The sequence below is a fragment of the Chinchilla lanigera genome, unplaced genomic scaffold, assembly GCF_000276665.1.
Source record: "Chinchilla lanigera isolate Chin_1 unplaced genomic scaffold, ChiLan1.0 scaffold00176, whole genome shotgun sequence".
Classification (NCBI taxonomy): Eukaryota; Metazoa; Chordata; class Mammalia; order Rodentia; family Chinchillidae; genus Chinchilla; species Chinchilla lanigera.
Genome location: NW_004955577.1, coordinates 141,961 through 155,091, shown reverse-complemented (window position 1 = coordinate 155,091; position 13,131 = coordinate 141,961). Strand labels below are relative to the sequence as shown.

The 13,131-nt window shown below is 57.6% G+C and overlaps 1 protein-coding gene across 5 annotated transcripts in view; it reads right to left on the bottom strand.

Annotated features, from left to right (window-relative positions):
- Positions 1 to 1,710: 1,710 nt before the first annotated feature.
- Tom1l2 (target of myb1 like 2 membrane trafficking protein) overlaps positions 1,711 to 13,131 on the bottom strand; it is a gene marked incomplete at its 5' end in the record, with an annotated part of 59,505 nt that continues 48,084 nt past the window's right edge. For 3 of the 5 annotated variants that reach the window (XM_013509625.1, XM_013509627.1, XM_013509628.1), the window contains 3 exon segments: positions 1,711 to 5,209; positions 6,289 to 6,325; positions 8,479 to 8,538. In XM_013509625.1, coding sequence (XP_013365079.1) covers positions 5,061 to 5,209; positions 6,289 to 6,325; positions 8,479 to 8,538 — 246 coding nt within the window. 5 annotated transcript variants of the gene reach the window in all.

The window sequence follows — 13,131 nt, the reverse complement described above, 5'->3', positions numbered from 1 at the left end:
AGTGCTGTCATTTGTGGTCTGGGCTGGTGATGGCGGGGGTCCCGACATGGCCCCTGTTACGGCCCCACCCTGTCCTGAGCCGTCTGCACGGAAGTTCTCACCTGCCGGCCATGGAGGTGGCGGCCTGCCTGCCATCCCTCTAGGGCGCGGGTCGGGGAGGTGGTCTGGATTTGAGTGCTGGTTCCGGTAACCGCCGTGCTCCCAAGAACAAGTCTACAGGTGTCTCCATGTTCCTTCCAGGCCAACTGGGTTTGATAAAGCCACCCCACTTGACATCTGTTCCGGCTTTTAGCGAGATGTCCTCCAAAGCCTCATGCGCTCGTAGGTGGGGCTTTTGCAGAGGCGGCTGGATCTAGGGTGTGTGCTGCAGTGAAGGATGGGATGCTGCGATTGATTCATGGTGCCACCCAACGCTAGGACTAAGGCTGCTCCACCCTGGGTGTGAGTGCTGCGCCCCTCCCGGGAGGGTAGCCTGGAGAGGATACCAGGGACAGAAAGAGAGTTGCTGCTTGTCACCTGTCACTTGCCGCCTGCCATGAACCGTTTCTCCTCTGTGATGCCCCTGCCATTCACCCTGCCTTGAAGCCAGCCAACTATGAACTGAGTTCTTTACAGACTGTGCGCTAAGTACTCTTTCCTCCTTTAACTTTGGGTGTCAGGTACTTTTGTCTCATCAGTGAGAAAAGTAACTTAAGACAACATCTATCCTCACATCCCCAGAGATGACGGCATTCAAGGTCTCCCAGCCCCTGGCCCCTCAAGAAGGCCCAAGCACCCAGCCTGGTACGTTCTGTCCCTCAGGACCCCTCTGTGTCCAGGCCAGCCGGAAGGCCTGCTTCCCAGCACAGAGCCACATGTGCAGGGCAGCCGCCGTGATGCACAGCAGCAGAGGAGCCTTTTTCACATGAAGAGTAGGTCGTGGCCTAGGCAGAGACTGGGTTCCTTTTGATGGGGTGAAAGTGTTCAAAAACTGAAGTGGGGGTGGGTGCACAACCCCGAGGTTATATCCAAACCGCTCCCCCGTACGCTTGCTTTTTTGTAGTGCTAGGGAATGAATCTGGGGCCTCATACATCCCAGGCAGGCCCTCTACCACTGAGCCGCACCCCCAGCCAATTGTACTAAGTGGGTAAATGTGGGATGTGAGTTCTATCTCAATAAATGTTACCAAAAGGTGTGGGTGGTGTCCGCCTGGCCACCAGCGGCCTTCAAATCCAGCCCCTGGCATAAGCTCTGTGAAAAACTGATACCAAACGTAGAGCCTAGCTTCAGAGGGGCTCTGGGGGAGCTCAGGCCCGCTCCCCCTGGACAAGGTGAGTGGCCCCTCCATACCTGTCTGGGACCCAGGAGGACACACAGCACCTGGTCCTAGGTGCTCAGGCAGGTGGGCAGACTTACGGCTGCCACTGAGCCCAGCCGGGCTGAGCCCAGGGGTCTCCCTGGCTTGGCAGTGGGGCAGGAGGGGGAGGGCGGAAAGTGGGTCCCACAGATGCCCGCTCCTGCAGGGCCTCCATAGCAGCCCTGCTTAAAGAAAGTGGTTGGGGGGCTGGGGATTTAGCTCAGCGGCATAGCGCCTGCCTGGCAAGCGCAACGTTGTGAGTTCGATTCCCGGTACCGGAGAAAAACCAAAAAAAAAAAGAAAGAAAGCGGTTGGTCTAACATGGAACGCTCTTTGGGTGGTCACAGCCAACTCAAAAGAGATCACACAGGAGTGGTTTGTTCAGTTATTCATTTATTGTGGAATACATTACATGCAAGAACCCAAACTAGAGAGACAGCATCTGGGAGAGCCAGTGGGGTGAGGAGACGCTCCAGGGTCACTCTGAGCCGAATAAACACCGACCCACTGCCCCGCAACCAGCTCTGCCCACAAAAACACAAGACAGTGACAATAACACCAGACCCGTGGGACAAGGGGATAATGAACTCAACACGTTCCTCTTTTCAGGAGCCCCCAGTGACCCTGGGAACCCTCACAAATTAAGTGCAAACTTGAAGAAATAAAATATCCATTGCTTACCCTCCAGGACAGCCTGGAGACTGGCTTGGGACACGGACAGAAGCAGTCATAACTCACGGCTGACAGCTGTTCCCAAGGCTAGCGGCTACAGGGGAAGCCTGGCCTGGGCCCCCATGGCCAGGAAGGGCCGGAGATGGGCACTGGGAAAGGGAGATTCTGTAGGCCTGACAAAAAGCATCTCTGGAGTGGAGCAGGTCCCTTTGTTGGTGGGGACACACACTGTCCCCGTGTGGCTGGACACGGCGCAAGAGCCCAGATGTCCCAACAGAAGGTCAGGGAGAGGCACACGGGCCAGCTGGATGGTGCAAGGGCTGCAGCCGGGCTAGCGCGAGTCCACGTGCTCTTCCCAAGCGAGGGCCGGCCGGGGCCCAGGAGGCCCATGGTCTACCCTACACCATCAGAGGGCTGGGCCAGCAGGAAGGGCTAGGATGGGAAAGGACGGAGGAGTGGGAGCCTGGCTGCCACTGGCCCATTCCTGGACACCAGTCCCTCGGCACAGGAGAGCTGCCGGTCCTCGCTCCCAAGGCGCTGCAGGGACGGCACAGGCCTGAGGCCATCGGGTGGGGAGAAGGGCAAGGAGCCAAGGCACAGTCACGCACAAGCGGGGGCGACAGAAAGACCGGACAGACGGACGGCCACCTTTCCCTCTGGCCCAGGGCAGGTACAAGCCCTTCTGGCTCCAAAGCCCTCATCCCACGCACATGAGAAGCAGGCTGGTCACTCTCAGCCCGGCCTCAGGCCCTGCTGCGCGCCAGGGCACAATGTACGTGGTGCAGCTGGCTGCTCCCAGCGGGCCGGGAGGGCGGCAAGGAGAACTGGCGAGCCTTCACACCTCGGCACACACAAACACAGAGGGTTAAACACACCCCCAAGAAAATATTCTGACAAAATAAATATTTTAACTTATAATCAGGTATAATTAGTGCTTATGAGGAATCCCAGCAATAATTTAGTGTAATTACGTACATACTGTATCTGTGATTTCTAACACTTGTGGAGGCTGGTGGCGTGCGACGTCCAGCTTTCCTTAGAGCCCTGCTCCTTCCCTAGGCAAGGAGCCTGGGGACCGTGCCCGGGACGGCAGGGCAGGCGGGAGCCAGAGGCCTCAGGAGAACATCCCCACACTTGTTTCCGGCCCAGGCCTCACACCTTTGTCACCTCAGCCCACAGGAGTCCTCCACCACGTGCGGCCCACAGGGCAGCCAAGTCTTTCCAGTCAGGAGGCCTGCCTGCTGGGGCTGAGGGGTGCTTGACGTGAGTATTAGGAGCAGCTTTGCTGCAGACTCCCAGGAGGGCACCTATGTCAGCCTTGCTCACCGCAGATGCCCCTCTTCCTCTGTACCGTCCACAAGGCAGGTAGTCGACTTTTTCCTCAGAGGATGCTAGCCCTGGTCTGCCACCACCTGCGGGCCCAGCTCTGGCAGGTAGCGGAGGGCTGGGGTCCCTGGGCACGCCCGGGCCATCCCAGGCACTTCTCTGCATCTAGCTGCCTCAGGGGTCCTGCCCTTCCAAGCTGGTAAGAAGGGCAGGGAGAAGGCAGGGCAGGGCAGGAAGCAGGCGGCAAACTCTGAGGAGTGTTCTGTGGAATGAGTGTGACAAACCTGCTGTCTTGCAGATGGCTCCAACCTGACCACAGTCCTCCCTGGAGAGTGCTAGGCTGGGCATGGAGTCCCGGGGCAGAACACCCTGCTAGTGCTCGCCACAGCCCTCCCTGCAGTCCTGGGCCCAAGCACTTCCCAGAGCCGTCTCCAGTCACCTCACAGCGGCCCCCTCTCCCTGCAGCGCTGGTGCCCTGGCGGTGACGGGCACAGCACTAGGCCACGCCACACCATGGGTGGGGAGACTGGTCACCTGGCAACGCGTGCGGAAGGGTGCCGGCTCAGCAGGGTGGCGCAGCAGCTTGTTCCTCATCCTGGGTAACGGCAGCTTGGGGCAAGAGTTAGGTGGGTCAGGGCCAAGGTAGTGCTGAGTCCCTTGCCCGGGGCTGGGAGACACATTAATGAAGACACAGGACAGAAGCAGGTGTTACCAGCCCCCATCCGCTCAGCCCTGGGCTACTGGCCTTCAGGACCAGTGGCTGGGGTCATGAGAGGTGTCAGGTCACGCTGCCCACAGCAGGTTGGAGGCCTGGCCAGGGAGAGGTACAGGGGCCTCAGTGTCACGCTGGCCACTTAGTCCTTTGGAGCCTCCTGTCTGCTGCGGGGCCTGGAGGGGGTGAGTGGAGGCTGCTGCAGGCAGGGCCGGCTCACTTCTCGTCCCCGGGCCAGCAGCCCCTCACACAACAGGGTCAAGGGTTGGCGGCCGGAGCGCGCAGGCTGCAACTGGGTTTATGGCAGTGCCGCCCTCCCAACTGCGAGGGGCGCCCCACACCAGGCGCTGTGGGTCCTCTGCGGCCCCTCGGCTGGGCCTGGCCCTGAGCCGGCTGGGGTGGGAGGTCTCGGGAAGCAGCGGACTGGGGGGAGAGGGTCAAGAACACCAGAGAAGCCCGTGAGCGCCCCGCACAGCCTTCTAATGTGCCGACACGACAGGGGCCACGAGGTGACAAGGTCCACAGAGCGGACTGACTCCTGCTCTTCCAGAGGCAGAGACACAAAGCCACTGCTGGCAGAGGGGCACGGAGGGCGGCAGGCCTGAGGGAACCCACTGGGCCAGGCAGAGGTGGCACATACTGTGGGCACGCAGGGCCAGCCAGGGCCTCACCCCCCTTTCTGTGGACGGGTAATGCAGAAGACAGTCCGGGTGGTCTGCTCAGGAGCAGTGTCGAGGGGCTACTCTGCTGGGCTGGGTGACCGCTCTTCCTGGGAGGACACACGGTCAGGGTCTGGGGAGGGGAGGGCGGGCCTCCAGCTGCGGTGTGGCAGTCCCACCACCCAGAGACGGCAGGTGGCGAAAGCTGGTCCTGACGAGGATGACAGACACAGGTGTTTCCATGGAGACACAGGCGCACAGGTCAAGGCTGAGGGGCAGGGAGAGTGGCCAGCGCCCAGTGTCCACAGGGAGCAAGCAGTGACCTGCTATTCACGGAGAAGACCACAGCGCAGCTCACAGGGCGAAGAGGGCGTCCTCTGACCGCTCGGGCTTCTTCCGGCCAGAAGGGTTGGAAGCCGGGGCGGGAGCCTCCACAGGGGGCGACGGGAGGTCAGGGACCATTTCAGCGGCCTTGGCTCTTTCTTCCAGGAACTTATCGAACTCTGCAACACAGACCAAGGCAGGGGCCAGGGTTGACGAGGACGCAGCCCAGCTGCTCCACAGCGGTCACTCCGGCATCAGCCCATCTCCCAGCCCCGGCCTGTACTCCACTGGGGGGCTGACGGGGCTCAGGAAGCTGGGGTGGCGGGTGAGCATCCGTGCGTGAGCTGGGGACCTGTCTTAGGAAGGGCCTCCCCACCTCGTTTCCTCCTCTGCCATCCACAGGCAAGTGGGAGCCCCAGCCGGGCGGGAGAGGTGTGCTGCAGTGGGGGTGCTGTGGCCCCCCAGCGCCGGGGAAGAAGACCCAGCGGCCCCTGGGCCCCGCAGGGAAACGCTCTGGAAGCGAGACCACAGAACTCCTGCCTCGAGCTCCAAAGTTCTGTCCATTTTCAGATTAGTATGGGCGCAGGCCAGAGAGCCTGGCACCCCTCAGAGATGTGGCAGGGGACATCCCACATCTCCCACAGGAGGGCCAGGGGAGCCACTCAGTAGGGCGGTCACCCAGAGTGGAGGTCAGGTCCCCTGACAGTTCTCCGCCTGGGCCTTCTGACTACGGGGTCCGGCGGACTGTGAGCGGGAAGGTAAGGTTCTAGGAGGGACAGGGGGATAGGCGGGGAGGGCCAGGGGTGCAGCAGAGAGGGCAGGGCCCTGCTGAGAACCAGGCCCTGTTCGCACCTGGCCCATCCACTGAGGCCCAGGCTGGTGCTGTTTCCTCCAGCTCAGCCTTGCCCGGTCCCTGTAGACCCCTGTGGACTGGGTGCTGTGTCTGAGCTAAGTGGAGTACCCAGAAGTTGGGACCCAAGAGGGCACTGTGTACCCACTAAGTCTCAGTCTGTACCCACATGTTCTTCTGGACTTCCATCTCCCTTAAGGAAAATGGGAATGTGACTCCCCATGCTCCCCATATCAGCACCGGGCTGGACTCGGTCCCCTCCTCCCCCAAGCCACGGCTCCCGTGCTGGCACCAGCAGGGCCTCTGACAGCAGAGGCCCCGTGGAGACGAGGGGCCACTCTCTGTAGGTCCCCAGAGTCTGGGATGGGAATGGCAAAGGGAGGTGCAAAGCCACTGGCCAGGCCGTACCTTCGCTTGTGACGCCCTCTTCCAGGTCGTCGCCCTTCTGCGGGAGGAGCAGAGAGAGCAGCGTTAGGGACCATGAGGCCTCGCTCACCCAGCCACCTCTACCCCCCATGGCCACCCCACGTGGCACTGCCAATGGCAGTCCAAATAAACTTCCTGCTTTTCCCTGTTCCAGATTTTTTTCCCCTAGAGACAAGGTCTCACTAGGTAGTTCAGGTTGGCCCGAACTTAGGCAATCCTCCTGGCTCAGCCTCCAGAGGGCTGGGATTACAGGTGTGTGCCACCACACCCAGCTGTTTCCAAATTTCTGTAACAGCGAGATAATGCTCTTTTTATTGGAGGAGAAGACATTTTATTTTGTTTTGTTTTTTTAGAAGCAAAACCAGGGCCAGGGACATAACTCGGTGGCACAAGCACCTGCCTGGCAAGCGCAATGTCCTGAGTTTGATTCCCGGTAACAAAAAAAAAAAAAAAAAAAAAAAAAAGCAAAACCAAAAAACCAAATAGATTCCAGGTTTTGGCCCCTAGAAAGGCCAGAAAGAAAAATCTAAAAATGACACAGACTGATTCCCTGGCCGTGCACACTCAGGGCTCTGAAGAGAAGCAGGACGGCCACAGGAGGGCCGAGCCTGTGCTGTGCAGATGTTCCCAGGCCTGCTCCCCGGTGCCACCTCTGCTCACTACCAGCGCAGGGATCACGGGAAGACACTGTCCATACGGACAGCTGGGAGCTGTGTGGGGCTGGGCGGCCCCGCCTGGCACCTAGAAGGCGCTTGGGCAGGGGAGGCTCTGCCGGGCGCACCAGCCCTCTCCTTTGCCCGGACTCCATCCTCTCTGCTGGCCCCGGAAGGGCCATGGAGGCTGGGCGGGAGCCAGTCCCACTTGGTTTTGCTTAGAGGGCTGCCTGGAAGAGCAGCTCATGTGAGGCTGCATTGGGCAGGGGATGACAGGGACTGAGAAGCCCCCTTCCCCGACCTGTGGTGGGGCCTTGCTGGGCAGGTCCCTTCCCCTTTCTGGGCCTCAGGGCCCCTTACAATGTGAGGGCCTTGGCCTTCCTGGCTTTATCTCTCTTTAAGGCAATCTCTGGGGAAGACGCCATGGGGCACTGTCTTCCCCTCTGGACGCCTGGCCGGGTGGCTCCGTGGGCACTGGGTGCCTTTGAGAAGCCTGGGCTTCCGGGAAGGAGGCAGCGAGACACCCAGGCCCGTCGTCCTCCCGTGGTTCTGTCACGGCCCACAGCCTGCCAGCCCAGAGGCCACTGTTCTCTGGGGACAGGGTCACCCCGCAATGCGCCGCCAGGAGGACGAGGCGCCATCTCCTGACCCGGGGGAGCATCCAGCAAGCCAACTTCCCACCACAGCCACTTCTTCAGCAGCCCCCGGCCAAGCGTCAGGGCAGCTGAAAGGCTCTGAGAGGAACTGCGGGGAGGGAGGGGACCTAGCACCACTTCCAGACTGCAATATGCTCCGCTTGTCACCCCGGCTTACTGAATGGGGACATGAGTCTGCGGGGCACAGGGTCTTTTAAACCCAAACGTTCCCGGGAAAGGAGGTGACAGTGAATGCAGGACAAAAACAAATACCCAACTCATCTGTGTACATTTCGTAATAAAAATAAAATAAAAAGGCAGAAAGGAGGGCCGAGGATGTAGTTCAGTGGTACAGTGCCTGCCTCGAACCTGCAAGTCTATGAGTGCCTTCCCTAGGGTTGAAAAAATAAAAATTAAAAAATTAAAAAATTAAAACCAAAAAAAGTAAAAAAACAAAAAACAAAAAACCCGCAAAGATCCCCCGAACCCAATCAAACAACAACACCTCCCGCCGCTGCCCCCCAGCCCCGAGCACACGCACGCCCTTGAAACTGACAGAAGCTGGGGAGCAGGTGAGCGTGCTGGGAGCTGGCTGAGCCGGGTTCCCACGGGCCCTGAGTCAGCAGGCGGGGACCTGCCCCCACGGCAGGGCTGTGCAGGGCGGGGTGTGTGCTCCCAGGGCCAGGGCCGCTGTGGCACCCCAGGCCCCGGCCGGTGCTGGGGAAGAAGGCGCCCTGCGAAGAGCTGCTGGCCACAGCAGCCACGCCTGCCCTCCCTCCTCCACCCACCACAAGAGCCTCGGCCCTGCAGTGTCACGAGGCCTGTCCTCAGAAGAGCCTCTGCCTTGCCACGCCCCGCACGCAGAATATAAAAGTCAGTCTCACCAGGTCCGTCCTGAGCCACACCTCAATGTCGTCCATGACAGAGGGCTGTGCAACGGGGATCTATGGAGGCGGCAAGCATCGGGGCCACACAGCCCCCACAGCCAGGCGGAGGAGACAGAACACCGGAACAAAGTAAATCGTCAAAAGCAACCCCAAACAAAACCAAAATGCACATAAGCAGAACAACACAGCTGGCGCGGCACACACAGCACACAGGGAAGCCACGGTATGAGACAGCGGGGGGAGAGCGTGAGTGGCACATCGTAAGCAGCACGGCCGGCCGGCACGGGCCGGCAGCGAGGGAGGGGGCGGCACGAGTTCCTGAGATGGTAACTTTTTGACTGCGGGTCCTGGCCCTCACATCACAGATCTCCTGGCCTAGGGCTGTGGCGAGATCACCTTCTAATCTCAGTAACGCACTGGGCCTGCACTTTGATACTGAACTAGTCAGCCACGACGGCCCTTGGACTGCCCTCCGTCAAGCCCAATCCGGGAGGTAGCACAAGGAGCCAGGAGTGGCCCGGATGCCACGGGACAGCCCAAAGGCGGCCCGCCGGGACCGGGTGAAAGTCCTCAGGAAGGCAGGCAGTGCCAGCCCGGAGCCATCGGAGGCTCCACCTGCTCAGCTGTGTGCGTTACCCAGGGCGCCTGGGCACATTTTGGAAGTGGGGAAGGCAGTTGCGGGTGCAGCTGAAGGACAGCAGGCAGGCGGGCTTCGCCACCGACAAAGGCAGGGCAGAGCCAGGGCTGTGAGGACAAAAGGGACTGCGCGGCTTCTGTCCCCCCGTGTCTCTTTAGAGGAAACAAATCGCAGCAGTCCTGACATGACTTCGCTTCGTCTCGTCCTCTCTCCCACCCCTCAGTGGCTGGCTGCGCTCCAGCAGTGAAAGGGCAGGAGCTCCCTGAGGTCCAGGGAGCGGCAGCCAGGCCCCCTAGCAAACTTCACAGGTGTTCAAGCGCCACACCTGGGCTGCCTGTGCGAGTGTCCCAGGAGCACAGATCCTGAAAAATATGTGTCACAAAATCTTTAAATTGCCATCATTTATGATATGGAAGGTGGAGGTGAACTTCAACCCCTAGCAGCCATGTTCAAGAAATTTTAGCTCCCAGCCTAGACAAGGGAGGTAGTGGTACTTAACTGGGGTGACCTGCCTCCTTACCTCCCCTGGGTCTGGGAGGTACCTTCCAGGGGCTCACTTGCTAGCGCATTACTTCTAGGAAAAAAATGCCAGCACAATGTCTGTGGCTAACTACACCCCCAAAGACACAATCTAGGGTAAGAATAAAATTAAAATAAGTAGTAAGAGGACTATGAGAGTATTAACCAAGTCTAAAACATATTACGACCTCCACAGAAGAAAGAGAGTCAAGAGTTTGTATCACCAGGCGTGAAGTGACAACTCCAGCCATGGAGGTTGGCATCTGCTGCCCGCGGGGCATGGGGCACACAGTGGGGCGCCCTATGCTGAGCAGGAGTCTGCACAGTCTCTTCTGTGCCCTCACTTCAACTGAGTAAGGGCAGCCCTGCAAGCAGCTTCAGGAAGGTGCAAGCCAAGGACAGGCGGTGTGGTCGGTGGTGTGGTAGAGCACGTGCCTAGCATACTCAAGGCCCTAGGTTCTATCCCCAGCACCATTGAAATAAAATTTAAGAAAAAGAAAGAAAGAAAAAGAAAAAGAAAGGCTCAAGCTGCCCTACCCACTGACCAGGTAAGGGAATAGCGCTCTCTCTCTCTCTGTTTCCATTTTATCTCTTTGACTTACTGGGGACTTCAGATTTTTGAATTTAAAACATTTCAGGGAGGGGCTGGGGATTTAGCTCAGTGGCAAAAGCGCCTGCCTGGCAAGCGCAAGGTCATGAGTTCGGTTCCCGGTACCGGAGAAAAACCAAAAACAAAACAAAACAAAAAAAAACATTTCAGGGAGTTCTTATTACCCTGACATAAATCTTAGGAGCAACACATACATGATGACTCACTTGGGATGGGGGAACGAATGCCTGATGGCTGCGCCAACTGTGCCCAAGTCGGTACCAACCTCCCCTGCCAAAGAGCAGCAGGGCACAGCAGGTGCGACCCGCTCCCCGACACTCACTGGCAGATCTTCTGCCTTGCCATGCTCCTGGCACCGGACACACCAATGCTCACCGCCTTGCTGCCTATAAGTCAGGATGCCTGGCTCAGGCAGGACGTGCACCACGCCGAGTCCCCGGCCCTGAAGCTCAGAAAGTCAGCTGCTTTTTCAAAGATGAAAAGCAAACCCCAACAGCTGCCAGCGCTGTCTCATGTATGTACCCAGCACCAGCCCCTCTGGGAGAAGCTGAGGGTCCCCGGACTGAGCTCTCCCTCTCCTCTCCTCTCCTCCCCTTCTCTCTCCCTCTTCTCTTCTCTTTTCTTCTTTGCGGTCCTGAGAATGGGATCCAGGGCTCTGCACGTGCCAGGTAAGTGTCTACCACTGGGCATTTAGTGTGGCCAGAGCTTGAAAAAAAGCCATTAAGGGGCCATGGGCCTAAAACCATTAGATTTTTCTTATACTTTTCCAGTTACTATTAAAAAAAAATAGAGCTGGGGAAATAACTCAGTGGCACAGCAAATGCCTGGCAAGTGCAAGGTCCTAAGTTTTATTCCTGACACAAAAAAAATAGTGTTGGGGATATAGCTCAGTAGTAGCGTGCTTGTCTAGCATGTACTAGGCCTGGGTTCCTGCCCTATGCATAAAAGTCCATCCATCCATCCCACTCACCCACACATCTTGAAAGCCAGTCTATGATAAAAAAATTTTTTTTATTTTCTGCAAACAGGTACTAGTAAAAACAAAAATAAAAATCTTGAGAGCCAGCATGCTCAGAAAAAAAAATTGCCAGATACAGTGCTGCATACCTGTAATCCTAGCTACTTGGGAGGCTGAGGCAGGAGGATTGAAAAGGGCAAGGCCAACATGGACAATTTAGCGAGACCCTATCTCAGTTTAAAAGAGCTTGGGGATATATTCAGTGGTATGGCATATGCTTAGCATGTGCAAGGCCCTGGGTTCAATGCCCAGTAGTGCAAAAAAAAAAAAAAAAAAAAACAACACTCAATCAAGGTGCAGTAGCTTGCACCTGTAATGCCAGCAATCTGGGAGGTTGAGGCAAAAGAACCACAAGTTCAAGTCCAGTCTGTGCAACTCAGTGACTTAGCAAGACCTTCAAAATAAAAAATGGATTGGGAGGTAGCTCAGTGCAAAGACTCTGGTTCAATCCTTACTGCTGCGGAAAGGAAGGAAGGAAGGTGGGGAAGAAGTGGGGATGGAGTGAAGAAACACGGACATTCCAGAAACTTCTTACCCCCTCAAAGAAAAACTCTGCACAGGCAGGACCAGGGGGATGCTGTCGTTCCCTTCCCCAGAGGTATCCAGGTGAGCTGTGTTCATGACATGGTGCCCTTCTCTAAGGCAGATTTTGGTACTAGAGTATCGGGCTCACTGCTGAGATACTGCCTGACCGTGGGTTCAGACACCTTTGGAACTGGTTCGTAGGAGTTTGGGGAGGTTTGAGGACACTGGCCAGGAACTATAGAATGCTATAAGCTGAGTCTGATGGGAGATTCTGGTCAGAGCTCAGCAGACCAGAATGCTGACAGTAATCCAGCCGGTAAAGACCAAGCCCAAGAGGTTTCAGTTGGGAAGAAGGACTCCACTGGCAGTTGCACTCCAGACCGGGCGCATTACACTCTGATAGAAAAACTGCTCATGCCCTAGGCTTTGTGGGGGACCAAGATTAAGGTTGGTGGGCAGAAGCAGGCTGGATAAGCTCGCGTCTGGGCCACAGCCCTCACCGGCGCATGACTCGGGCACCACGCTTCCCTCTGGATGTGCTCCTTCCCTGCACGGTTCCCAGCCTTCTTTGTCTGCAGGGGCCTCGAGGATGTGGGTGGACAGGCAGAAGGAGGGTGCAGGGGCCTGGACAAGGCTTGGCCTGTTTCTTCATCGGTGAAACTGGGTGACTCTGAGGTCACATTTACTCCTTTTTTTCTTTTTCTTTGTGGTGCCGGGGATCAAATTCAGGGCCTTGTGCATGCAAGGCAAGAACTCTACCACTGAGCCACGTCCCCAGCCCGCATTTACTTTTAACACTCAGGACTGGGATCTCCTATCTTTCAGGGTGGGGCTTGTTTTCTGATGCAGACCCCCAGAGAGGTCAGATTATCCGAGTGGGAGGCACAGAGCACACCAGAGGGCTGGTTATCAGCTCCGCTTATCTAAGGTAAGGCAGGGATTGACTTCCTTGTGGTCACACCCAGAACTTCAGCTATTATAAATCTCCTGCCCTGGTAAATAAGCAGGTGCAGCATTCCACACGGTCAAGTTCCCTGGAATAATGTAGGTGCTGTCAGGGCCAGACTAAACATACACTGTCATGAAAATCCGCACCACAGAGAATGAAATGGAGGGACAGGAAGCTCCTCTTCCAGGCTGATTGAAGGGAAGGGAAGGGCCCTGACTAGGGAGCTCTCCACTGTCTTAGGGCACTTGGTGTCTCTGCCCTGCTGCTTTGGGCAAGTCACCAGAGCTTGGGAGGCCTCCGTATCTTCATCTGTTAAGTGAGGGGCTGGCCCAGCAGAGCCCTGAGAAGACGGTTGGCTCTGATGTGCTATGGTTGAGGGAGAGGGGGAGGGG